Source organism: Ictidomys tridecemlineatus, chromosome 12 (assembly GCF_052094955.1).
Source record: "Ictidomys tridecemlineatus isolate mIctTri1 chromosome 12, mIctTri1.hap1, whole genome shotgun sequence".
NCBI lineage: Eukaryota > Metazoa > Chordata > Mammalia > Rodentia > Sciuridae > Ictidomys > Ictidomys tridecemlineatus.
The window spans coordinates 77,214,032-77,239,443 of record NC_135488.1 but is presented as its reverse complement, the minus strand read 5'-3'; the positions used below and the strand labels follow the sequence as shown (position 1 = coordinate 77,239,443).

General features: G+C 43.5%; 2 protein-coding genes across 15 annotated transcripts in view; one reads left to right on the top strand and one right to left on the bottom strand.

Annotated features, from left to right (window-relative positions):
* The window catches only part of Eml6 (EMAP like 6), a 255,296-nt gene extending 231,113 nt beyond the window's left edge, over positions 1 to 24,183 (top strand). For 3 of the 11 annotated variants that reach the window (XM_078029164.1, XM_078029165.1, XM_078029172.1), the window contains 15 exons: positions 3,728 to 3,806; positions 5,674 to 5,803; positions 7,261 to 7,359; positions 7,975 to 7,995; positions 8,350 to 8,523; positions 12,027 to 12,235; positions 13,214 to 13,371; positions 13,979 to 14,093; positions 15,667 to 15,855; positions 17,075 to 17,247; positions 17,642 to 17,804; positions 19,327 to 19,430; positions 20,104 to 20,257; positions 20,638 to 20,738; positions 22,241 to 24,183. In XM_078029164.1, coding sequence (XP_077885290.1) covers positions 3,728 to 3,806; positions 5,674 to 5,803; positions 7,261 to 7,359; positions 7,975 to 7,995; positions 8,350 to 8,523; positions 12,027 to 12,235; positions 13,214 to 13,371; positions 13,979 to 14,093; positions 15,667 to 15,855; positions 17,075 to 17,247; positions 17,642 to 17,804; positions 19,327 to 19,430; positions 20,104 to 20,257; positions 20,638 to 20,738; positions 22,241 to 22,265 — 1,894 coding nt within the window. In that variant the 3' untranslated portion in view covers positions 22,266 to 24,183. Of the gene's footprint in view, positions 1 to 1,512; positions 2,857 to 3,727; positions 3,807 to 5,673; positions 5,804 to 7,260; positions 7,360 to 7,974; positions 7,996 to 8,349; positions 8,524 to 12,026; positions 12,236 to 13,213; positions 13,372 to 13,978; positions 14,094 to 15,666; positions 15,856 to 17,074; positions 17,248 to 17,641; positions 17,805 to 19,326; positions 19,431 to 20,103; positions 20,259 to 20,637; positions 20,739 to 22,240 lie in introns of those variants that run through there. The other 8 variants (XM_078029167.1, XM_078029166.1, XM_078029168.1 and 5 more) reach the window with 8 other exon arrangements.
* Positions 24,184 to 24,323: 140 nt separating this feature from the next.
* The window catches only part of Rtn4 (reticulon 4), a 66,682-nt gene continuing 65,593 nt past the window's right edge, over positions 24,324 to 25,412 (bottom strand). For all 4 annotated transcript variants that reach the window (XM_040271562.2, XM_005322006.4, XM_078029173.1 and 1 more), the window contains one exon: positions 24,324 to 25,328. Coding sequence is in view for 3 of the 4 variants with exons in the window: in XM_005322006.4 (XP_005322063.1) it covers positions 25,286 to 25,328 (43 nt within the window). In the remaining variant the exon portion in view is untranslated. The remainder of the gene's footprint in view (positions 25,329 to 25,412) is intronic.

The window sequence follows — 25,412 nt, the reverse complement described above, 5'->3', positions numbered from 1 at the left end:
TGAAAATCAAATTAAATCATGCCTCATTTTCCACACATGTGCAAACACAGTTTTGTAAATGTCTGGGGATTCATTTGAGTCTCAGAAGTCCATTCATGGGGTAACAAATCTTGTTGGAGAACAATTCTAAAATGGAGTGCAGATCATGTATTGGTTCCTACCTAAGATCATCCAAAGGTAGCTGGATTCCCCAAGACATTTTGAAAACACTTGGAGCATTTTATGGCCCATTTTTGGAACCTAAACAAAGTTATTTCTTCAAAAAGCATGTTGAACATTAAACACTGTCTGACTTAACACTAAAAACAAAAGTTGTATTTTGTGGCTAATCGGAACTGTTTCCCCACTGCCAGACCCCTCTTTATCAAAACAACTTTGATAACTTTGAAAGTTGCATTGGAGCAACTTTCTTTCTCTGTTTCTCCAGCCCTTGAGCCCTAGCCCCCAGTTGGCTTTCGCAGCACCTCCTCTTGGCTTACAACTCAGCCATCACAGAAGCTTCCCTAAGATCCTTGGCTCCGAACTCCCTGTGCTTCTCAGGCTGCTGTGAGCTCTGCTCCTCCTCCTGTTCAGCCAGTCCAGCATCTTGAGGAGGGATGAGGAGATAGGAAAGCAACCAGGGCATGGGCCATCCCTGTGGGCCTTGGTGGGGTGAGACCCTGCATTAGAACTACACTCCACACATCTCTGAGTCTACACTTCTCGTCAGCAGCCTGGCTGCAAAGCAGTGGAAGAACAGCAGAGATTGACGCTCTCATGGTTCTACACTGCCTACAGAGCTTGCCACCTATTTCAATGACCTTTAATGATCTTCAGTGACCTTTACTCTGTGCACCTCCTAACCCCCAGCACTGAGCCCAAGAGCAGGGCCACCTCCTTACCCAGCACCAGGTCCTAACTCGGCCTCATAGGTCTCTCCTTGGGCTTCCTGCCATCACCTGTCTGCCCCGGCAGAGCTTCTCTTCTACTCTCTGGAGCTCAGGCCTGTCCATCACCCTCATTAATCTAATTTGCTCTCTCGCCAGACTCCATCCTTCAATTTCTTGCTCAGTGAAAGCTCTTTTTCCCCTTTGTTTCCTGATTCCCTTCAAAGCCCTCCTTCCTTTTGGGTCTCCACCCCCTACAGTGATTCTCTACCCCTTCACCTTCGAGTGCTTAACTTTGTGGAGTCTCCTGCCAACATCTAGTAGCTCTCACGGTCTTCCTGGTTCTCCCATCCTGGGCCAAATGGGAACACCCAACTCTAAGGAGTTTATGGTTCTGAAAAGTGAGTGAATGCCCTCGCACCCTCCACTCCTTCCCACTTAGCAAAGCTTTTCAGCATCACATTTCCAGTGGAATCTAAATCTGGAAGATTCAGATCTGCTGAAAAATGCTAAACCTCCAGTGTTTGGCTATGTTTGAGATTTTTTGGCAGTTCCTCCCACGTTTGATGTTACGAACACTGTTTATAGATGCTTGGAAAGAAGCCTTTAATACTTGTATTGTGTTTTAACTTGCTTTCCTCTGGAGGCAGGGAATTGTCAAGTAAGTATCCTCAGCACTCTGGAAAACCACAGGTGTTCGGTGAGCATCCAGTACTAGTGTTCATGCAGTACCCACACACGCGAAGGGTCACTACCTATTAGAACCCCCTGAATTTGCCACAACGCAGGTTTCTCCCCCTTGCTCCTCTCATCTTCAGTTTTGAAGAAATACCGCTGTAAACATATGCTTGTGAAATAAGAAAGAAATGTTCTGAGATTGCTTTACTTTTCAGTGTTTTTTTTTTTTAACTGAAAATCAAGGTGGAAAAAAAGCACCGATTGCCTTTTGTGTGTATATATACAATCTTGTGTATATATAAGTACACAGCGTTTGTGCTCGTATGCATACTCTCTCTACACTGTATAATATGCTGCATATTATACAACCATGTGCACCCTGGGAAAGAGCCCTGTGTTGAATCTTAAATGATGCCTCCCTGAACCGAACCGTCTGCCGCTGCAGTGACCTCTTGCTGTCATCACAGCCCCTGGCTTGCTTTTGTCATCCACTTAAACATTTTTAGGTGAAAGAAGAAACCCACGGATTTCATTTGAAAGTCCCACTAAAACAGAAGAAAGAGCAGATGTCCTGGGAAGCGATAATTAATGTGCAGGAAGTGTCTAATTGTGAGAACTGGCATGCCCCAGCCTTGCGATTTTTGCTCAATTTGGTGGCAATGATGTCAGCCGGGGGTGTGTGCTCTCCTCATCCTTCAGTAGTGATTATAATACCATTTGGTCCAATTATCACTTATGATTACATAACATGTTTTGATTGAAGAGGTTCTGAGAAAATAAAGGTACCTTGTTTTTTCCTGCACTAAAAATCCACGAGCTGTTTCAGCAGGCAGTCCGACCTGCCGAGAAACACTGGGAAGACTGGGCTAAACTATGAGTCGAACTTAATTTGGGAACAAAGCACCCATTGTGCATAACTCCCTACAACATCCAGGAGGATGTCATTGTTTTTCTGACAACAAGTTTCTCCCCAGCACACTCTAAAATAAGCAGAGTCCCCAGGCTTGTAAAGCCGCAGAGAGCTTGCCGGAAGCATTGACAAGCTTCCTTTTTTTCTCCCCATTCCGTAGGCGCTTTAGTGCAGAGTTTGCCCAGAGACGCCAGGGTATGAGCTTTCTGAATTTGTAGACTGGTGCACTCTTTCATTTCTGTTTTAGTTCTTTGCTGGCATGCTGGGGAAGCATGGTTTGTGCCACACAGGAATGTGTTCACTTGGAAAGTGCTTGTGCATGAGTGAGGTGGTTGCTAATGCTGCTCTAAACTGTACTAAGTTTCTCACTTGGCTTTGTTTGCTGCTTCCAAGGGGATCAAGGTAATCCTTTCTCTTTGCGTTTCCCCAGAACAATAACTAATGGATTTGGAAGGAGCAGCAGGAGTGGAGCAGTTCTCCTGCCCCCCACCCCACCCCCAAGCCCCCAACACCCTCTTTTCCTAATCTTAGAGAAGTTTGACTTAAGGGAACCCTTTGCCACAAAGCTTTGGCCTACTCAAGCAGGGGACCTTTAAGATTTCCTCCTTATAAAATCTCTTCATTGAATTTGGAGGCCTCAATCCCCTAAACTGAGAAGGGAAAAGCAACCTTTGGTATGGTAATAGTGCAGATCTTTGCCCTGAGGTATAGGGCAGGGTAAGAGCAAAGTTCTGTCAGTACTTTGCTTCCCTCTTGCCCTTTGGTGTGGCCAGAACAGCCTGGGCACTTTGCAAGTGGCCTTAGGGCCAGTTCCAAAACCTGGCTTGTGAGTCCTGTCTCACACCATGTTGTGAACTTTGACCACCTGATTCTGAACAGCATTGGCACATCCCTGTCTGGAAAATGGCCAGTGAGTTCAGTAAGTGAACTTTAACTTAGGCTCCTGCTTAGTTCTAAAACAAGCCCTTCTAGCTCAGGGGTTCCTCCTGGCTCCCTGGAAAATGCCGGGTGGGGAAGGAGGGGCAGCTGCTGACCTGGGTGCCTTAGGTATGCAGGAGCCCAGCTCAGCACCACAAACCCAGGGGAACCACATAGGACCATTTGTGTCAAAAGCCACTTTTTATAGGACAGGGTGAGGGAAGTAGGCAGGACAGAACAACACCAGGCAGAGGGTCCACTGATCAGGGAGAAAATCAAAAAGCCCGGCCTTAGCCAGTCACGAGCAAGCAGCCTTTTGTTCAACATTGTGCTTCCTTTGACTTCTCTGTTTCAGACCACCTGTTAGCCGAGCAGCTCCCCAGCCTGAAAAACTCCAGAAGAACAATATCACCAAAAAAAAGAAACTGGTTGAGGTGAGGAGGTTAAGTTACTGTGCTTTTGCTCTGATATCAACGTTCTAAGATGGCCTGTTGGACATCTCAAATGAACCCATTAGCTCTCTCTTGTCCCCTCTCCTTCTACATGGCATTGTGTCCATCATCCCCAGAACCAGATTCACATCCAGGTCACATTCCTCCTTCCCCAGCCCTACAACCAGGTTGATCAGTACTAACTCTGAAATGCCCCATGTCCTTCAAGCCTGGCCCTTGCCCTATGCCTCCTACCACTCAGGCCCTTGGTATCCCTTGCTGAAAGGGGAAGAGTTGGGAGAGAGGGCACGTGAACATTTGCACAGGGAGAGCTCATTTACTATCTCTAATGTTGCATGAGAACTTCCCATGTGCCGGCACTATGCTTCATACTTCCCATGAAATATTTTAAACAAATCTTTCACATGTAAGGTAGGTGCTGTTGTATCTACTTGCAAATGGGGACACTGTGGTGGTGCAGGAAAGTTAAAGGAGTTCTCAGGTCCTTGACCACCAACCCAGTGAGTGAAAGGGTTCATGCTTAGTCATTGAGACCTGAAGATCAGCTCCAGTGAGCCTGCTGTTTTCACAGAGACCTGCTTGCTACCCTAGAGTTTTTTCTTTACGCTTTAGGACTCAGGAGATTCTCACATTACTAATAGGGTTCAAGTTCATGGTTTCAGAACCTTACCCAGAGCCACCTTCCAAGCTCATTGCCTGTGATTCCCCACCACAACACAAATTAAATTCATTGCTCCCAATTCTAAATGCCTGAGGGAGACTGACTGGTCCAGCTTGGGCCCATAGTTCACTCACTCCAGGAGCAGAGTCATGTATTAAACACATACTATCTGGGACGTACCTTGCAGAGAGTCTGAGGGGTGGGTAGAGACTGAGTTGAGCAAAAGGGCTTTCCAGTTGAGAATTTGAAAAAGCAAAATCATAACAATGAGAAAGCTTATGTGGTTTGAGTGTCAAGTTGATCAAGGAGTGCAGCAGTCAGATGTGTGGGAATGGGGCCCACTGGGCCAACTTTAAGAGTTTGGGCTTTCTCCCGGGTCAGTAGAAGACAGCAAATGTTTTTGAGTAAAGAGGTGGCATGGTATTTTAAGAGAATTAAGCTGATATTTGCAATTGGCGAACTTTGGAGAGAGTAAGGGCCAAAATCAGAAAAAGGACCCACATCCTGTTAACCTTGTATGCTATCAACCAGAACAGTGCCAGGCATGGAGGAGCTGCCCAATATGTGTGTGTTGAATGGAATTAAGAACTGATCTGAGTCAGCCACTGCTCTTTGTCATAGAAGATGAGACAGGAGGGAGAGAACACTATAAACCCAGAATAGTATCTAGTTGCTGGAGGGGAAAAAGTCTAAATGTGCAGAAGCTTTGTAGGGCAAGTGCCAACTGACAGAATGAGCACAGAATGAGCATGGCATTTGCCCCAGTATTCTGCTCTGCCCATCCCAGCTATATCTAGGGGACTTCTCAAAACAAACCTGAGCTGCTGTTTAGCTCACCTTGAGCATCAAGGGCAGGCCAAGTACAGAGGCAGGACTTCCAGATCACCTTGACAGGGCATCAGATCAGTGCACTTTAGCTTACTTAAGAATCCAGGAAGTAAATCTGGCTTATTTTGAAAAGTCACTAAAATTCTATGCCACCCATAGCATTTCAGGGAACTAAATAAAGGTCTGCATTTTATCTCAGTCAAGAGGCAAAATGCTTTCAGTGAGTGGTGGCCCTTACTAGCCATACCGTCCTGTAGCGTGCATTGCTGCTCCTGGTTATGGGTTTGGAGCAGCTTTAACGTGTGTGTGTGTGTGTGTGTGTGTGTGTGTGTGTGTGTGTGTGTACATGTGTGCATGCAGGAGCTGGCTCTGGACCATGTGTTTGGCTACAGAGGATTTGACTGCCGCAACAACCTGCATTATCTTAACGATGGGGCCGACATCATCTTCCACACGGCAGCGGCCGGCATCGTCCAGAACCTCTCCACAGGTAGGGGGTGGGAGCCACCTTCTCAACCCAGCTCGTCACGTCCACCCTGATGTCTGGTTCCCACTCTTTTGATGCCTGAAGCTTAACCATTCTCCTTCCCTTTAGAGCCATTTCACTCGCTTCAAGGCTGGTATCCTTTAGTCCTAGAGGAGCCCAGACTCAGTTCCAGGAGTCGAGGTCCCCTTCCCTTCTGGCCTGTGCCCAGCCTGACTTGGGAGCCATCCATGTTTCCAACAGCTGAAGCAAAAGACATGGAGAGAAGCCAGAGAGAACAGGGCATGGAGCTGAGAGACTCCCCGACACCAAAACAGACAGAAAGCACAGGGCGACTTTTCTCATTAGTTTTCAGCAGTTTGGATTTTTCAAGTTTTTGTTGCTGTTGTTGTTGTTCTGATTCCTGAGTTACATGTACAATGAGAATAAAAACCAACCAACAAAAATACCCAAGGAGTCCTTTAACCATATGACTTTAATTAAAAAATAAGAAATGTTTCAAACAAAAAGAAACATTTAGAAGTTAATGTAACAGTCGTCCATTATCTTTACCTCCAAATTTAAATATGTCAGCATTTTGTCTTCATATCGCAAAACAAACCTTTTTTCAAGTTTTTATATTCCTTGTTAGTTCTGTCAAATTATTCATGCTTAGATTTAGACAGGAAGTCACTGGGCACATATTGGTTTGTGTCGCTTTTGGGGAAAGAGGTCTTAAAATTTTCTACACATTTTCTCAATTTTCTAGCCACCTATTAATTTAGAATTAATGTTTCATTTCCTTTTGTATCATTCTCTTTTTTGTTTTGGGGTATCCAAGTGGGTTTAAAGTGGCCGCTTTGGGAAGTCAGCAAATCCATTTGCTGTGATGGACAATAAAGTATTTCTTTCCGATTTTCCCCTTTTTGCAACATGTTGAGTTCAGCTTTGGTGATAAAGCCTTGACCTATGTCACCTGGGCACACCAGTGGGTTTATACTTGGCAAATAAAGTGATTAAAGGGTTCCCTCAGTATTTCTCATCCACAAAGTTCCTTCACGCTAAATAGTACCATTTTACACAGAGGAGGGTTCTCTCCAGGCCTCTCACCCTCCCCTGCCTAGAAGCAGACATAAAGAGGCTGTCAACCTTGTACCATGGAGAGGAGAAAACTCTCACCCTCATTATTCTGGGCTCTGGAAGCCTCTACACTTGGACTGTGCTCTGGCACCACATAGAACAGGGAGAGGGACTGAGGTGGAGCTTGAGTATGCTAGATGACAGACATTGGCTCTTCTCCCAGCCCTTGTAAAGATTATGTAAAGAAGAAGAATAATCAAACTCCTGTCTTTCCAAGAATGACTTTTAAAGTAAGAATTGGGGGGCTTTAAGCTGCTTCTTACAAGCAGTTTCCAAAAATTACACATGAAGCTAAGGGATTTTCTTGAAAGTTCTTTAGTTTCCACTGTTCACCTCTCTCCTAGGCAGCCAGAGCTTCTACCTGGAGCACACGGACGACATCCTCTGCCTCACAGTGAACCAGCACCCCAAGTACAGAAACGTGGTGGCCACAAGCCAGATAGGTAGGGGCCATGCAGCAGCTGAGGCTCGTGCAACTGAGCAGGGACGTCAACTTTGTAGCAGTTATTGGGAGAGGGGGTGCATAGCTGACACTCATCTTGCGGATGTTGCTGTTGATTTTTTCAGCCTTAAATGTATCTGCTGTCACCTAAGTTCTCACATTCAGCGATTGGTGATTCTGAAAAAAAGGAAAGGTATATCAGAGTCTGAGAGTAAATAAATGGATGGTCCCCATATCTGTGCACTTGCAAGAATAATTTTTCAGGCCCCATGTGTTGAAGACCCCCATGTCTTGAAGCCTGGTGCTTGTGTTCAGCAAGGGTAGATGGCAGTATGTGTGCCCCGCTCTTCTGTACTCTAGGAAGCTGCTGAGGACAAATGTGGACTGAGTCACATTTGTAAAATGTTTGTTTGTTATTTGTTTTTAATTTGTCATTTCAAAGGCAGTTCTTACAAAAGTACCTTTCCGCTTGTTTCCATTGAACCCATGTCCATTTTTAAATTTAATTTGGAACTTTCTGATGCTGGTGTTGAGTGCTTCACTATTGGAAACATGACTTATTTTAGCTATTGTTTTCCCTTGATGCTTCCTCATTGCCATTGCCCACCCAATGCAGGTGATTTCACGGAAGCCCCAGGTAAGGCCACTCCATCCGTGAGTAGTTTGAATCTGCACAGCAAAATCATGTCAATGTATCATATTTGCTGATTGTATCTGTCTGACTTGCAGATACAAATCACTGATCTCACCAGTTTCCTTTGTATAAGATCCTCCACAAGCGTGTTGGTGTGTGTATGTGTGTTAGATGTAAGCGTCCATAGGGCTTTGCTTCAATAGCAATTTTCCATTGTATTTTCTGGCCAGGTCAGACTGTAAGGCTCTTATTCTATTAGCCATAATATCCCCCAAACACTTGTTTAAGGAAGACTTTGAAACAAACACAAGCATTGCCTGGGCTCCACTGCTTTCTGTTGTGCTTCTCCACACCCAGGGACAACACCTTCCATCCACATATGGGACGCTATGACCAAACACACTCTCTCTATGCTGCGGTGCTTCCACTCCAAGGGGGTGAATTACGTCAACTTCAGCGCCACTGGAAAGCTGCTGGTGTCTGTGGGAGTGGACCCTGAGCACACCATCACTGTCTGGCGATGGCAGGAAGGTAAACCAAGTGGGGCTGTTCTGTACCTTCCAGAGGGTTCACCTGCGGCTCAGGCTGGGCTGGAACCCAGATGGGCCTCACTCCAAAGCCCACCATAGGCACTGCTGCTAGCCAAGCAGCAACTGGGCTGTTGGCATCCTGGAGAGCTGCTCTTCAGATGTCACTGTGTCTGTTGGCCCCATGGCCAGGTGGAGGCTGGCCTGGGAATCCTGGGCCATTTAGTGAAGGGTCTTTGGGCACTTTGGTGAAGTACCGACATTGGCAGCCTCCCCTCCTCAGGCAGCATCCTCATTTCTGCCTTCACATCTCACAGAAAATTACTTGTCCTCAGTATTCTTTCTGTTGTCCCTGGGTTCTATTACAGCCATCTCACCTTAGTTGCCTTATCTTAGGAAGTGGGGTGGCTTTCACTATCTTAGTTTCCAAAGCAAAGTTGAATTTAAAATTTTTTTTTATTTATACATTTTAACTTTTTTGGTATAGGGACTCATTTTACAATCAACGTGTGTATTTAATGAATTTCTTACTCTCCTCCAACACGCATGCACACTCGCGTGCATGCACACATTCACACGTACACATACTAGCTACTACTAAATTTACAGTGTCTTACAATTAAAGATGAACAGGCTTCTGAGTATATCTTCAGGTCAGGTACTGCTCTGGCAAAAGCAAATGCAATTAGTGAGGACATTAATGAGGTCTGTCTGCAGCTGGTATCTGGGACACGCTGAGCAGGCAAGCAGAGAGGTGGCACTTTTCCAATTCAGAGGTCTAGAGTCCCATTATCTCCTCATCTTCCCATGGAGGGGGTAGGGAGGAACTATAAAGAGATGGGTACATTAGGAGGACAGTTCCAATCCTTCCTGAGGCCCATTTGAGAAAGATGTTAAGAAGGAGACTTATGTCGTATATTTCATGGAAGGTAGCTAGATCCACAGTGTTCCTGGGAAACTATCCCTTCTCATTTTCTTATTCACCAATTCCTTTGTGTCTAAGTGGCCCCATAATTGATCTGTAGATCATCTGTAGTTGTAGATTCATTCCCTGTGAGTCAAGTGGGCCAGATGAGAAATCTAGTTTAACTTACAGACTAGTAGCATCTTAGACGTGGAAGGACTAGAGACGTCTTCCAGTCGGGCAGGGTGCATCCCATGGAGAAATTACTCTGAATGCCTTTTTGATGTTTTCTTTCCATCCTCTGCTAGACATTCCAAGGACATGGCCCTCTTTACTTCCTGATGAGAAGCCCACACATTGTGGGAAATCCCTTACCATAAAGCCCTTTCTTGGGGCTTTGTGACACTTTTCTTTACATTGCTGACCCTAGTCCCAGATCCTGGGGTGGAAGTGAGAGCAGGGTCCCCACACGCAGACTTGTCTAAGTTCAGGTTCCCTCTCCGACTTCCTTCATCTGTCCCTCCAGGCAGAACCTGCTCTGGCCCTGCCTTGGCACAGACTCTTACTCACCTGGAGCCTCTTCTGACCTCCTGAGAGAGGACTGGAGGACCCAGGTCTTTAAACAAGCTCCCAGAGAGAACAGAAGGCTGCTCTTTGGTAATGTTCTCCTGTTGTCTCTGTTGGAATCAATCTGTGCAGAAGGGTTCTGAGCCAGTGATAACATCCAGCAGCCTGTTCCCAGCCACACCTCCTCCCAGTTGACTGTGGACACGTCCCCTCCTCTCCCTTACTTCTCTAATGTGCCTTTTCCTCCACATCAAGTCCTACTTACAAATAAATAACATGTGTCTGGGGAGGTTTCCATACATTTTTCTTATCACAACATAGCATATTATACCCTCCTCTTTTGCTAAAGTATTACTTGAGGGAAGATGTGTGTATATAATAGAATAAAATGTGATTTTAAATGAACTTATTACATAAAATGCATGCTGTTGGGTCCTAGACAAGATTATGTAATTCACTGTGAGCAGACTAGAAGCCAATGCAAAGAGGAATACAGATGTCGCCATAGTTAGATTCAAACAAGGAAAGAACAGAGGCTTAAAAAAAACATGCCTCTTATCTCGTTCTTTTTCCATCTCTTTTGGACACTTGGATTGTTTCTTCTTTAATTCACCTATTCAAATCCTTTCTCTACTGGGGGTGGGAGGGTGGTTTATTCATGGTTTGTTGCTCTTCTTAGATTATTAACGTCAATTATAAGAGTTTCAAGCACTTTCTCTCAGTCTGTTGTCTTTTAATTGTTTATGATAACCTTAGAGACCATGGACTTTAAAACTTTCTGAGTCAAGGTAGTGAGACATATTTTACAGTGTGTCCTGGATTCCAACTGGAGAGAGAGAATTACACTGAGAAGTGCCCTGGGCCTCTCCTAGAGAAGGCTTCCTTTAAGGAGCATATGAGGAACAGCTACAGGCCCAGCTGCCTTAACACCCCCCCACCACCATTCTACCAGAAAGCCATCGTCAAAACAAATAAATAAATGCAAAATGATAAGGGGAGAGGTAAAAAGATTCGCGTAAATAATTACGGGAGGGGAAACTAAAAGTTGGAATGAAAACACTGAGCATAAGTTAAATTTTGAAACTTGAAAGAAAAAGTAGCAAGTTTAAAATAAAAATTAATGACATCAAAAAAGGTAGATTTAAAATACAGGTAAAAAAAGAATGGAGACCAAGGGATTTTAAAAGGAGGAAAAGAAGTGATGATTATAGCTGCCCTGAGAGCTTCACCATGTAAATCCCTTGGTTGTTCAAAACCTTACAGAGCTCTTGACATATCATATTTCAAGCATTAGTTTCAAGTGAGTTATGAACTCCCATTTTTACCCCAAATACAGATCTCAACGCCTTATAAAACGAAGCTATTAGTATCCCAAATTTATAGCAAGGAAACTGAGGCACGGAAGTAAATAAATAGTAGATTTGGGATTTAATTAAGACAAAGGTTAAATAAAGCTCAGGAGACTACAAAAAAATGGATTAAGGAAAAAAACTTCAGAATTAAATATTAAAGGTAAAATAAACCTAAAACCCACAATGTGAAAAGGAACATGGGGAATTTTTTTTTTCTTTTAAAGAAAACTCTCTCAGAAATGTTGGAGAGCAATAAGTTTTCTAAAGGAATGTGAGTCCCCAGTGGTAACCTGGAAGGGGATTTGGCTTCCTGTGGGGGGGTTGGGGGGACTCCTTGGTGATGCTGGAGCAGGGAGGTGGGGCTGCCCTAAGTCATTCTGCCTTTTCCTCCTGTCTGGAAGTTTCCCTCTCTGGGGCCATCCTTCTCTGCTCTGTTTTTGGACACCTAGGTGGGGTTAGGGGGTGGGGTTCCCATTTGCAGTTCCTACTGCTCTGGAAACTTCCCAGACATACTCTCGCCCCAGTCTTTGGAGACAGAGTGTGAAGGGGAGAGAGTGCTGTTGAAGGAACACTGAGGTGGGCCTGAGGCCCACTGGGGTGGGAACCCGTCTGGGCTGTAGCTTCCCTGGCCTAGCGTGTGCCCTGAGGAAGGACTGACCCCACCGGATGCTGTCACCCACACAGGTGCCAAAGTTGCCAGCCGAGGGGGTCACCTGGAGCGCATATTTGTGGTGGAATTTCGCCCTGACTCTGACACACAGTTTGTGTCTGTTGGGGTCAAACACATGAAGTTCTGGACCCTGGCAGGCAGCGCCCTCCTTTACAAGAAAGGGGTCATTGGGTCCATGGAGGCTGCCAAGATGCAGACGATGCTGTCAGTGGCCTTCGGTGCTGTGAGTTCCAGCTGATGCTTCCCCAGTAGGGACCAGGGATCCCTTTCACTTCTCTCCCCAGATATGAGGGTGGGGGGGGGTTGAAATTTAGCCAAGAAGCTGAAAAAGCGAGAAGCCCCATTTCTACCTTATCTCTTTTCTCCTGGCTGCTGCTGCTGCTTCATCTTGGGGGGGGGGGTGGAGTCAATGGACCTTTATTTTATTTACTTATATGAGGTGCTAAGAATCGAACCCAGGGCCCCACACATGCTAGGCAAGCGCTGTACTATTGAGCCACAACCCCAGCCTCCTCTCCTGGCTTCTTAGTAACCATTATTCCCTTTTCTTAGTACAGATGGGTGAGTTTTTTTCCCCATTTTTTCCTCAAACTACTGATCAGAAAGAGTAGGACCAACACACACACACACACACACACACACACACACACACCCCTCTGAAGGAGATGTTCCAGAAGCAAACCTGGAATACATAGCTCTGAGCATGCTGGGAATAATTTCCACAGCTAGGTGGTGGTCCTTTTTCTTTCCAAATCTCTTGCTCCACACAACCCTCAGCTGCCACCCTTAAGTGACTCTGGAGTCCCTCAGCCTGTGCAAGCTCCCAGGGACTTTTTGGAATGCAGTCAATTCTTGGTCCTCCGTGTGTGGATTTATCCACTTTATAGATGAGTCCCAGGAAAGTTTCCTCTTGGGCTGAAGCTGGCCCTTCCCCTGATGTCCCCAGGCCATGCTCTTGTGTATACAGCACTGCACTCAGTGGGGAAATAAAATGCCCAAAACCAACTATAAAGGGTGAATTTCAAAGCTAGGTAATTGCTTTATGCTTTTTGTGATTTTCCTGCAAATTCTTCTGCTTTGCTTAATGAAGAAGACAAAATTGACTGTACAGGACTTATTCAAGAGAAATAAGGAAGCAGGTGGCTTGGGAAGAGACCCTCTTGAGTGTGCTCTTGGTGTGGAAATGTCCCTTTGTTTGCAGAACAACCTCACATTCACGGGTGCCATCAATGGAGATGTCTATGTCTGGAAGGACCACTTTCTCATCCGGCTGGTGGCCAAGGCACACACAGGCCCCGTGTTCACAATGTACACCACTCTCCGGGACGGGCTCATCGTGACTGGTGGGAAAGAACGGCCGTAAGCAGAAGCTCCTCTGCAAGCAATTTGTCTTTTGTTAATGTCTTGGGAGAAACTAACAGAAGCTTTCTGAACTTGGGGAAAATGCAGATGGTTATTCTCCTATCTTTTCTGCATTAGGGAGTTCAGTCTGTCAGTTCTCTAAGGGGGTGGAGGCCCAAAACCGCATTAGTAAGAGAGAAGTAGAGGGATGGGTTCCTGGTAGTTTAAAAATGTGAAAGGTATTCTTAAATAAGCGGAGGCATTCAAGCAACAGGCACTCTGCTATTTCCAGTGCTACTCTTAGGAACTCTAGAGGAAGGAGAAGTGAGAAGAAGGAACAGAAGTTCCAGTGGCACAGGAAAAACTGGACAATGAAGCACAAAGACAAGAGAAACATTCTTAGTTGGTGTCATGAAAACACAGTCTTGACTTTCCAGATTTCTTTTCTGCAAAGACAGTACATTGGAGGCGTTTTAGGTTGCCATGGCTCATCAGCAGGGCCTACCAGTAGGGGATAACCTGCCGGTTCCCATGACCTTGAGGAATGGGAGAACAAGGTGGGGAGGGTCATGGGGAAATCTTAGGACAACAGGCTGAGTGCTTCTTCATGGTTTTTTTTTTTTAGGACCAAAGAAGGAGGTGCCGTAAAATTGTGGGACCAGGAGATGAAACGCTGTCGGGCCTTCCAACTGGAGACGGGCCAGTTGGTGGAGTGTGTGCGCTCTGTGTGCCGTGGCAAGGTGAGCCTGGCTGGTCTTCCCTGCGCTGTCCTCTGGGGCCCTGGCCAAGAAAGAGGGAAGGGTCCCAGCCACTGTCTGTTGATTCAATTCTTAAATCTTCAAGATGTGGATTGTACTGCAGTGGGGTGTAGCCTAGCTGAGTCAGATGGACCCGGGTAAACTGTGACTTCCTCAGGAAGAGCTGGCTGGGTGACCCTGGGTGTGTTTCCTAACCTTCACTCACCCGCCATTGTTGTGAGGACTTCGCATCATCTGTTAGTGCCCTTCGTTACACCTGGCATGTGGTCATCCAGGAGATGTCAGCTGCTATTATTGATTATATTTTTACAAACAGATAAATAATTTGCCATGTCTAGAATTATGAAGCCAGTAGGGAGAATGTTGGGGCCAAACTGTCTGGCTCAAGGCCATTGGTTTTCAAGTCATACTTTGGCTAAATATCAAAAACATCTGAGCTGCAAATCAGAATCTCAGGGGTATAGCCTCAACCTGTGTATTTTCTTTATTCTCCTTTCTTAAATACCCCCAGGAGATTTGATGCACTTGTAAACAAATAATTTAACCTCTATTTAATAGCCTCTGTATATAATATTTTTAAATTGGTATCAGCCTAAGAATTTGCTTTCTAGTCGTTCTTCATGAGAAAGGCAAACCTGAGTTGGTGTCCACATCCTGGGAATTTTATTTTTAAGGTTAAATGACAATCGGGGGATAGGAATAGGAAAGACAGCAGAATGAGTTTGATGTAACACTCCTGTGTGAATATATGCGTACACCACAGTGAATCTCACCTTCCTGTGTGTCCACAAGACTGGGATCTTAATTAGAATAAGATATATTCTGTGCTTGTATAAATATATCAAAATAGATTCAACTGTCATATATAACTAAAAAGAACAAATTTTTTTAAAAAGGTTAAGTGACAGTCATCTGGGATAGTAATTATGGGAGACGTAGGAAGGAGTAGGCCCAGAACCAGGAAGTTGTCAGGAAGTAGATCTTTGTTCCCCGAAAGGAAGAACTTATTAAATGTCTGAGCTGTCCAAGAACAAGGATTGGCTGCCCCACCCTGTAGTGAGCTTGTTGTGAATCCCTGGAATATTCTAGTAGCAGTTGGATGATAGGAACTCTGGGTTTAACCCACCCAAGGTAGTTGATGAAGAAAAGGCAAAACAAGAAGGATGGAGGGGGCCACTTGAGACAGTTTAGTTGTTAAAAGCACATCACCTGTAAGCTTTTCCTCTTTTAATAGCAACATAGCAAAGCAACTTTCCTAAGTTTCTTTAATAGTGGTTTTAATTTTTTTTTATTGTGGCATAATATACATAAAACCATTTCAGCCATTTTAAAGGGTACAGTCTGGTGACAGTACATTTACCTTGTTGTGCAACCACCCATCCACAGAACTTTCCATCTCTGAAGCTCTGTCCCCATTAAATGCCAACTCCTCTTCCCTCTTGTCCCTGGCAACTTCATTCTGCTTTCCATCTCTCTGGGTTTGACTTCTCTAGGTGCTTCATATGAGTGGAATCCTACAGTTGTCCTCTTTCTAATAGTACTTTGATTATAACAGGGAAAAATTTTAGTAGGAACCAAAGATGGAGAAATAATTGAAGTTGGTGAAAAAAATGCTGCTTCTAATATCCTTATTGATGGACACATGGAGGGGGAGATCTGGGGCCTGGCCACACATCCTTCCAAGGACATCTTCATCTCTGCCAGCAACGATGGTACAGCCCGGATCTGGGACCTGGCTGACAAGGTGAGGGACTCACTCTGCCCAACTCAGATACCCCCAAAGTGTGAGCAGAGTGAGGAGGTGGCTGGTGTTAAGCCAGAGATGGGGGACAGATGGGACAAACCATTAGCCAAAAGTCAGTAATTAAGTTAGAAAGCCTAATAATAAAAGTCCCCTCACACACCCAGCCTGTCTTGTAGCTGTGTATCTGTATATGAACTCATATACTACAGGGATAATCTATCTAATTGAGATGATGATTCTCTTGATATGGAAGAACCCACAAAATCTAAAAAAATAAAAATCACATCTTCCCTGGATGGAAAGACTAAAAATAATTTAAAATGTCACACGTTTCTACTGTACTTCCACCAAAGAAGTTGGAAAAACAATTTTAAGTTCATCTGAGACAAAGGTAAAATAGCAAAGAATAGACTAGGGGAAAAAATGTTTCCCACTTCATCTAATCCAAAACAAGTACTTAAGTTCTAATGATTAAAATACCTGATTTTATCTCATAATGGCTACTAAATTTTTGTCCTGTTATTTAGTACAAAGGTCAATAAATAGACATGCAAATGCATAAATGTAGTTGTTACACTCCTGTTAACTTTTAAATTAACAGCTGTTGTTTATTGAATACCTACTGTGTACAGGTACTTCATACGCACGGTTGTTAATGCTTATAAAAACCTTCCAAAACCAATATTAGTATAATTTTCTTGTAAATGGGAAACCTAGGAAGTGACCGACCCAAATATACCCAGCTAGTAAGTGACAGAGCTCAGGATTTATGCTAGCAGGTGCTGAAGTTCACATTCTTTCCCCTAAGTAAAAGGTTGTCAATCTATGACCCAATGGCCAAATCTGGCCAATGACCTATTTCTACAATTAAGCCACTCTCAATTGTTTATGTATTATCAGTAATTGCTTTTGTGCTGCAAGGCAGAGTTGAGTGGTTATGACAAAGATCATGTGGCACGTAGTCTGAAATATTTTGACAGGTTACCTAAATTTACGGAAAAAGTTTGCCCAACTCTGCCCTAAAACATCCTGTTCCCAAGATGTTATAATCAAACATGCTGTTACCCTGGCTGCTGAGGGACATTTATTATGAGAAGCAGGAGGTGTAGTGGCCTACAGGGGCTAGCAGCCTGAGTATTCTGGCCTGGTGCAGAATTTTCCCTGAAGACCAGCAAGAGAAGAGGCAAGGGCTCAGAGGACTTTCCTTATTTTGATGTAGAAGCTGCTCAACAAGGTGAACCTGGGCCATGCAGCCAGGTGTGCAGCCTACAGCCCTGACGGGGACATGGTGGCTATTGGCATGAAGAATGGAGAGTTTGTCATCTTGTTGGTGAACAGCCTGAAAGTTTGGGGGAAAAAACGAGACCGGAAATCTGCCATCCAAGATATCAGGTACCTAAGCAGACTGTCTCCTACCAGTGGGTTCCTTCCAGAAGGGCTGTGGCTGGAATGAGGAGCAGATATGTGAGGGCCACTTTCACAAGCCAACTATGAAGGGTTGCCCCCTCACGTGTTCATTCTTGGACGTGTCTTTGCTAATTTCCACATGAGTGTGGCAAAACTGCTTGTAAGATATGATATCATTCTACACAGTTGTTTCCTTCTGTGGGATATGAGCCAGAAAAATTGTTGAATTCCACAGACTGTAGGGAGAAGCTGCCCATATATAGGTCACAAGGAGGATTTCACTGCCTTTGGGCCTGGGAGGCCTATCAAAGAGCAGCCTCCATGTATTGTGCCCCAAGCAGCCTCCTCATGGGCCATGCTCTTGGATTGCTTTTTCTAGAATCAGCCCAGACAACCGATTCTTAGCTGTTGGTTCTTCTGAGCACACAGTTGACTTCTATGACCTCACTCAGGGCACAAGTCTGAACCGCACTGGCTACTGCAGAGATATCCCAAGCTTTGTCCTTCAGATGGACTTTTCTGCGGATAGCAAATACATTCAGGTATGCCTGGGGTTTACTTATGTCAAGGGCAACCAAAAATAACTGTAATAGTAATAATAGTTTATATTAGTTACATGCTGTTTTACTCTTCACAGGAAACCTTTAAGTACTTTTACTTTTTCTGTTTTATAAATTTAAAAATAGAGGCTTAGAGAAATTTAGAATAGTTAAAAAATTTAAAAGTAAAGAGCACTTTAATTTTTTTCAGTAAAAAAAAAAATAAATAAAAACGAGGAAACTCTTTAGCTTCTCCTCACCATCTCCCTTTCAAAACTTCTTAATTTCTAGTCCTCTGGGGCTGCACAAAGGCTTGTATCACTTATGTTTACTCATTTTATTTCCAAAATCTGCTGGATAATGTGGCCCCTCCATGCTTGGGACCCGAATTCCAGATGGTGGATCTGGAGTAAGAACTCATCATTGGGTCCCCAAGGAGATGACCAGTGAGGAAGAGAGATTGAAACTGAGAGGGGTCCCAGTCTTGGGACTGACAGCTGAAATCAAAAGAAAGATTTCTGCAGCACTTAACAAATACTATGTATTTGTGAGCCTGACGTTGGGTATTCACCACAAAGGGAGAGAGAATGCATTCATTCATTTCATCAACTATTTACTGAACCAGATATGATGCTAGGTGTTTGGACAGACAAAATGGGCTTGGTCCCTGTCTCTTGGAACTTGATCAATTGTGGAGAAGATAAAGCATTTAACAATTACAAAATATACATCTAATTACAGTCTGTGATTGCATGCTAAGAAAAAGGCGAAGTAAAGGGTGCTGGGGAGCATTTAGCAAGGTGCTGAATTTAGATTTGCTTCCTGTCTGAGCAATTGATATTTAAGCTGAGGTCTGTAGGAGGCAGCTAACAGAGGGGTGGAAACACTGTTCCAGGCCATCTGCATGAGAGCCCTGCTCATTACATGAACAGAAGGAAAGCTTGGGCGGCTGGAGTAGAGGCACCCTGGGAAGAGAGTGGGGTAAAGATGTAGGCAGTAGCCATTGACTGGCAGGTGCTAGCAGATGACCTTGACTGTGCAAAAGGTGATCCATTTCCTATAGAAGATTCTAGATCAGGTCCTAGACAATTCATTTCAGCAGCTGCTGTCCATGAGAAAACTTGCCTTATCTCCATACCACACATTCTCTGATGATAGGGATGCCTGTTTCAGAAACACTTGGGGGCTTTAAGATTTCTGGGCCCCATTCTTGAAATGGCAGATTTGGCAGGTCTGGTCTGCTACTGAGAATTTGTTTCTAACAGGTTTCCAGATGATGCTGTCAGCATCACTTGGGAAACCACTGCCTTAGGACTTTGGGAAATGGTGAGAAAATGATGGAAAAACACCCTGTGCTCTGAATTTTGCTGTGGGCTGGTCCTGGGCTTTGTGGCCTGGATCTGACCTTGGATTTTGAGAAAAGCCCTATGGATTCAGAGTCTGGGCCTATCCTCTGAACACCACCCCAAAAGGGAAGTCTTTGGACTGAGAAAGTTGATGAACACGGGTTCCCTTCCACTTGCAGGTGTCAACAGGAGCCTATAAGCGCCAGGTGCATGAGGTCCCCTTGGGGAAGCAGGTAACTGAAGCCATGGTCATTGAGAAGATCACCTGGGCTTCCTGGACAAGGTAACTGAAGAAAGCACTTTTAAGGAAGCCTGTAAGGAGTCTTTTGTCCCTGGCTCTGCCTCTGGATTTGTGATGGCCAGGATCTGCAGAAGTGCAGAGGCAGAGCTCTTCCCCCCCCCAACCCACCCCCGGGGGCGGGTGGGGGGGACTTCTTGGCACTGGTATAGGCTGATGGCTTGATCTAATCAGGGCTTTTGAAATGTGAAGTCCTTTTTTCATGTAGTCACTCCAAGTTCCTAATCCCAGCCAAGAAGTTCAGAGGGCAGCCAATTCCTCTCTCTTGGCCAAGCCCAGGTACACAGTGAAGCTTCCAGTCACCAGAAGGGAATGGGAGGGTTAGAATCGCTGTCAGCAAGAGAAGATTCAACTTTTGAGTCTGAAGGAGCCTTCTCTCCCTTCTGCTTCTCATTCACATATTCAGGACTAGAGGGAAGAGGGAGAGAATCAATGATGGGGATAACTTTTCTTTATGGAGTAAGGGAGAATGAGACAGAGAACAAATAGTAAGAGCTGGCACAAGAGTACAGAAGGGGGGGGCAGATGGATGCTTTGACAGAAGAGCCACATGGCCATACTGGATTATGCAAAATATTCCTCCTATCCCTAGGAGGGAATGACTGTCCACAGGACTTGCTCATGTGTCTTCCCCCTAACATTTCTTCCTGATGAACAGCATTCTAGGGGACGAAGTCATTGGTATTTGGCCAAGAAATGCTGACAAGGCTGATGTCAACTGTGCGTGTGTGACTCATGCTGGCCTGAACATTGTCACAGGAGATGATTTTGGGCTGGTGAAGCTGTTTGATTTTCCTTGCACAGAAAAATTTGTGAGTCTTCCCGAGTAACTTCCCTGTTCTGCTTCTGGGCTTTTTTGAAGTCTGTGGGATATAGTGGCCACATCCAGGTGGTATCTGGGGGAGACAGGCATCTTGTCCCAGCCCTGTGAAGATCTGACAGTGACTAACCTTTTCATCTTCCTCTGGAACCTGAGAGAAGGAATGATGGAAGGTGGACAAAATGGCCACAAGTGGAGCAAGATGAGACAGGAAAGTCAGCAAAAGGCTGGCTGGCTGATGCTGTTCAGCCCCAGTGGGAATCCCCCGAGTAAAGAAGTTCTGGAGAGATGGGGGTGTGAGTCTTGAAAGTGCTCTGTAGTTGCTAGGAGGAGCAAGATCCCTTAACTATCTCCATTTTCCTTTTCTTACAGGCCAAACATAAACGTTACTTTGGTCACTCAGCTCATGTGACAAATATCCGTTTCTCTTACGATGACAAGTATGTGGTCAGCACTGGAGGAGACGACTGCAGGTAATAACATGGTTAATCTGGTCCTGACTCCTCAGGCCTTCCTTCTCTCACTCCCCATCTCAGGTATCCTTTGGGCCAGGCTCTGCCAGGGACATGGCAAAGAGCTGACGATGTAGGACAATAAATGGGAAATATTACTGAGTCCTAATGAAAGAAAGGTCTTTTTAAAGTATAAGGTATTCAGTTTCTGTGATGTTCAACCCAATCTGTCATGCAACAACTACTCTGATCATTGCTGGAGAGGTAGGTACAAAGGTGGCTGGACAGCTGGCAGGCATCGTTGACAGAGTAGAATTCATCCATGTCTTTTTAAGAATTCCCAGTCACCAGTGTCTTTAGGATGCATGATTAATCCCCAGCCAAGTGAAGTTTTCAAAATACAACACTGTGCCTAGGTTGCCCTTGGCAAGTGCTAGCCAGTCTGACATGAGATCAGATGAGAAGTAATACTAAGGCCCAGTGCTAGTTAGTGGCAAGAGAACCCCACCTTGCTATTTATGCTACCAACTAGGGCAGCTTTTGACCTTAGTGTGAAAGAGCCAGTAATTCAGATGAATGCATACTGAACTGCTCCACAGATAGTACTAGCCTTCTAAGCACTTCAGAGTAGGCAGCTGCCTTCTGTCTCTTCACCAAGGATATTTCAGAGCATGGAGGAATAGGACTAGGTGATTCTCAAGATTTTCTACATCTGATATCAGAAGACTTTCTTGCAGTATGAATGTTGTTTTCCATTCAACCCAAGCAAAATTCTTAAAGGGATATAAAACACATGCATTCTAATATCTTTAGTAGTCTAAGTTACGTTGTGGTAAACATACCTACATAAGACTTGAATCTACTTCCCACCCAAAAGCACTGCATAGAACATGGCACCAACGAGGCTTTCTGATGCCTGTCTAGGAGCTACCTTGAAGTGCCAACTGTTGCTGGCACTTGAACTCTTGATAGTACTGGCAGCTACAGAGTGTAAACATCCATTCAGAGAACCAGTTAGACTGAACAAACTAGGAACAAGAGACCTAAGTTAATTAGTCACCCCAGTGCAGGAGATAGGTGACTTGTTTCCTATACAAGTCTTCTTTAGAAGTAACTGTAAAAATGCAGGGCCTGCAGGCCTTGGTAGGCATGTTGTGAGTACACTATGATCCCTGGCTCTGTGCTAAACTCTCAAAAGAGCTCTCTAACTCGAGTGGCATCGATAAAACCTTTCTGATAGTAACAGGAGAGTGCAAAGTCAAGTTTTCAAAAGTTCTCACCACATTCAGCACAGATGCTCAAGCTGCTGAAGGAGCCAAACCAAACAAAAAAACACCTCCCCCCTTTTTAAAAGAGCCATGGTGAGGGGGACCTGTAAGTCTTAATTGGAGTCGATTCCTTGCTTATTAAAAATGTTCAACACATCTCCTGAGCTTGATTCCTGAACACCTGGCAAGATTGTTTTTTGCCATTTGATGTATGTCCAGCCATACAAAAATGACTATTTGGTCTCTGTTTTTCAGTGTATTTGTGTGGCGATGTCTGTAAATGCAGAAATTTCTTATAATAGTTATTATTGCTGCCACTGCTACAACCCAGCAAATGCAGAGGCAGTGCCGAGGCGGCACCTTGACACTAAACTGCTGGGAAATGCCTACGATGCTGCGGGCACGCACAAGCTCCAAATGCTAGTGAAATTCTATGACTGCTCCCATAATCTGGACTCTCCAAAACTGTGATGCCAAGAGGGAAGGTAAAGTTCTAAAATGTAAAGTCTGCTGGTCTCTCTCCAGAAGATTAAAAACTAAATGTACTAACTACATTGACAAATCCTGATGATGTAGCCCAATAACAAAATTTAAAGCCTCAGTTAACCCTAACCAATATGTAGCTTTTAATTTGCATCAAAACTTTTACAAAAGATGTTTTGCTATTCTGTTTCTATAATACTTCAAGAATGTTCATTTTTACAAATAAGTTGAACACAGCTTAAGTTAGATGCACTGAAGTACTAGAAATAGCCTGTTCTCCACATCTAGCTTTCAAAACCAAATGAGCCATGTTATAAACAAGTTGAGAAACTTAATTTTTTAATGTTTCCTTTGCAGTTTTATATCCATTAAGTGCCTTTGAAAGTTTCCAGTGTGTGGGCTGCTGTCTCACCTCCCACAAAGTTTATCTCCTTTCTACATATGGTGCTAAAACTTCAAAACTGAGGAGGGCTGCAGGACCCTTAGCAGATTCACTCTGTCATCCATGTCCTGTGTTTGTCAAGGCTTTGTAAATGACAGACATCAGTTAATTGCTTTAGAAATGGTGGTTATAAGGAAGGTGAGCAGCAAAGGAACTTAAGTTCAGTAGGAAGTAGAATGAATTTTCATTAGATTAGTGCCAAACCTACAAAATTCAAACTAGAAATCAAGTAAAACAAACCTCTATTACAAAACAGAAAAGGAAAACAAATAAAACTCAAGTGTGACCAAATGGAATTGAACTGATTTGTCTTGTTAAATCTTTAAATGGTAATGCATGAGGTGACCTGAAGCTACACCTTGGTTTTTACCACTGTTGGAGTGGGGTCGAGGCAACTCCACTGATTTGGTTTGGGTGAACTATGTCAAGTCCAGATTTTCAAATTCTACAGAACAGAGTCCCAAGTCTGAAGAATATTTGCTGAATCAAAATTATGAAAAAAAAAAATAACTCAGCTTTGAGCTCCTGAGGTAGTTGTCCAACAGAATATGTTTGGGCAATATTAATTTGAAGCCATCTCTGAAGCCCCTCAAGTCAACTTATACACGGTCAACCACAAACTGTTGGATGGGGCTGACAGCAATCACTGAGAGGAAAGGTGGCTAAGCACAGACGCCAACTAGTCCTGTCAGTCAGTGCACTGAAATTCTGAAACTTGAGTTCCTGGCTATTTGCAGTTGTCAGTTTAGAGAAAAGGTGAAATGAAGCATTTTCAATTAAAGAATAGATTAACATCTCCCACAGAAGTGCTTCAGCATTCTAAAAGATTAGATTACTCATTAAGCTATTTTTATATGCCAATTTATTAATGCCTTACATTAATCCACTAATAGGTTGTTGGGCCCACAGTAGAGTCCCTATGCAGTTCTAATTGTTTTCTGTAACCATGTGACTGGTGATGCTGAGTGATAACCATGTCTGCCTATATTGTACTACTGACCTTTCATACTGAATTTGATCTTGTATTCAAATAACCATGTGGACAAAAAAATGAACTGGGAAATGATATCTACAACTATTTAAAGAGCAATAGTGTCTGTGTCAAGAAAACTTCTTAAATCTTATTTGTAAACATTTATATGGTATAATTTTATGTATGTTCATAAATCCTGCACTGTATTCTACATGTTAAAATATTGGTGCATGAATTTATTTTCAAAGTATAAAATTTAAAAACATTTTGGTGTCAAATAAATTTGATTATGTAAACATGTTCTTTGACCTTTGTTTGAAGTAAATATAGCTGAAACTTAGATCTAAAAGCACAAATTGCCACTCTAACTGGTTGAAGCAAAGTCTACCCTTTGTGTATACAATCTGTCACACTTTTATGAAATCAAAATACCAAACACATTTTAAGTCTATAAGCTTTATTGATACTTTGCTTTTACAGTTCACAATGCATTCCACAGATTTAGTTCAGTACAGCTTAAACCACAATGGTGTAAGTCTTCAATTTATAATTTCTTGCATAACAATGTTTGATATTTGCAAACAACATTTTCGGAAGCATTAGATTCAGTCCATATAGACCCAGAGTTTGTGACAAAATTAACTACAGTAAGTTTTGTGCAATGAAGTTTTATTTTGGAGTTCTATGTATGTGGCATTGTTTCAAGATGAAAACAGATGGTAGTGCTCCTAGAAATATATTCTTTTTCTAGCTTAAGTGCTTTGAAACTACACATGTATAACCAATGACTGAAATATCAAGCACATTGTGGGGCAGCCAGAAGGTAAAGGTCTAAGCTTTGTGAAACACTATATATAGATAATATATAAACTATATTTACTTATATTGGCAATTAATATAACAGTAAAATTCACAATACACCTAGAACATACCAAAAAGGCAAAGCTTTTTCAATCCTGCTTTAGTGGTATGATCTCATCTAAACATTTTATTTCAGAAAATCTGCATCAATCTACACAACCATACACAGTGCACAAACTGTGAAAAGGGGTTTTATTCTTGCTCCACCTTCTCTGCAACTTCCCCCAAATACAGCAAGACTCCTGCAACAAAGTGTAATATACAGTTTTCTCAGATTACTTTTTATTCACCAGTGCCTCATATAGGAAAAACAAATATGATTACAATTTAAATCCATACATAGCAGCTTACAATTTATTTAAGATGATAAACACATGGCAGTCAAGACAGGTAATTTTTCCTCAAACAGTGCATTGCTAAAAATAAAGATCTGTGAAACTGCACTGCTATGTCAAGGTTTCATTCTTCCCTGACCCTCCCCCATGTAATCAAATGAATATCCCCTTTAAAGATGAACTACTGTTAATTGTTTTGGGCTTTTTCATTCAGCTTTGCGCTTCAATCCAGGAATTTTTGCTTGGATTCTACAAATGAAAAGAAGGGGAAAAATGGTCAAGGTAAATATCATTACAATATCTTTTTTGAAAAATTTTATTTCAATAGAAATT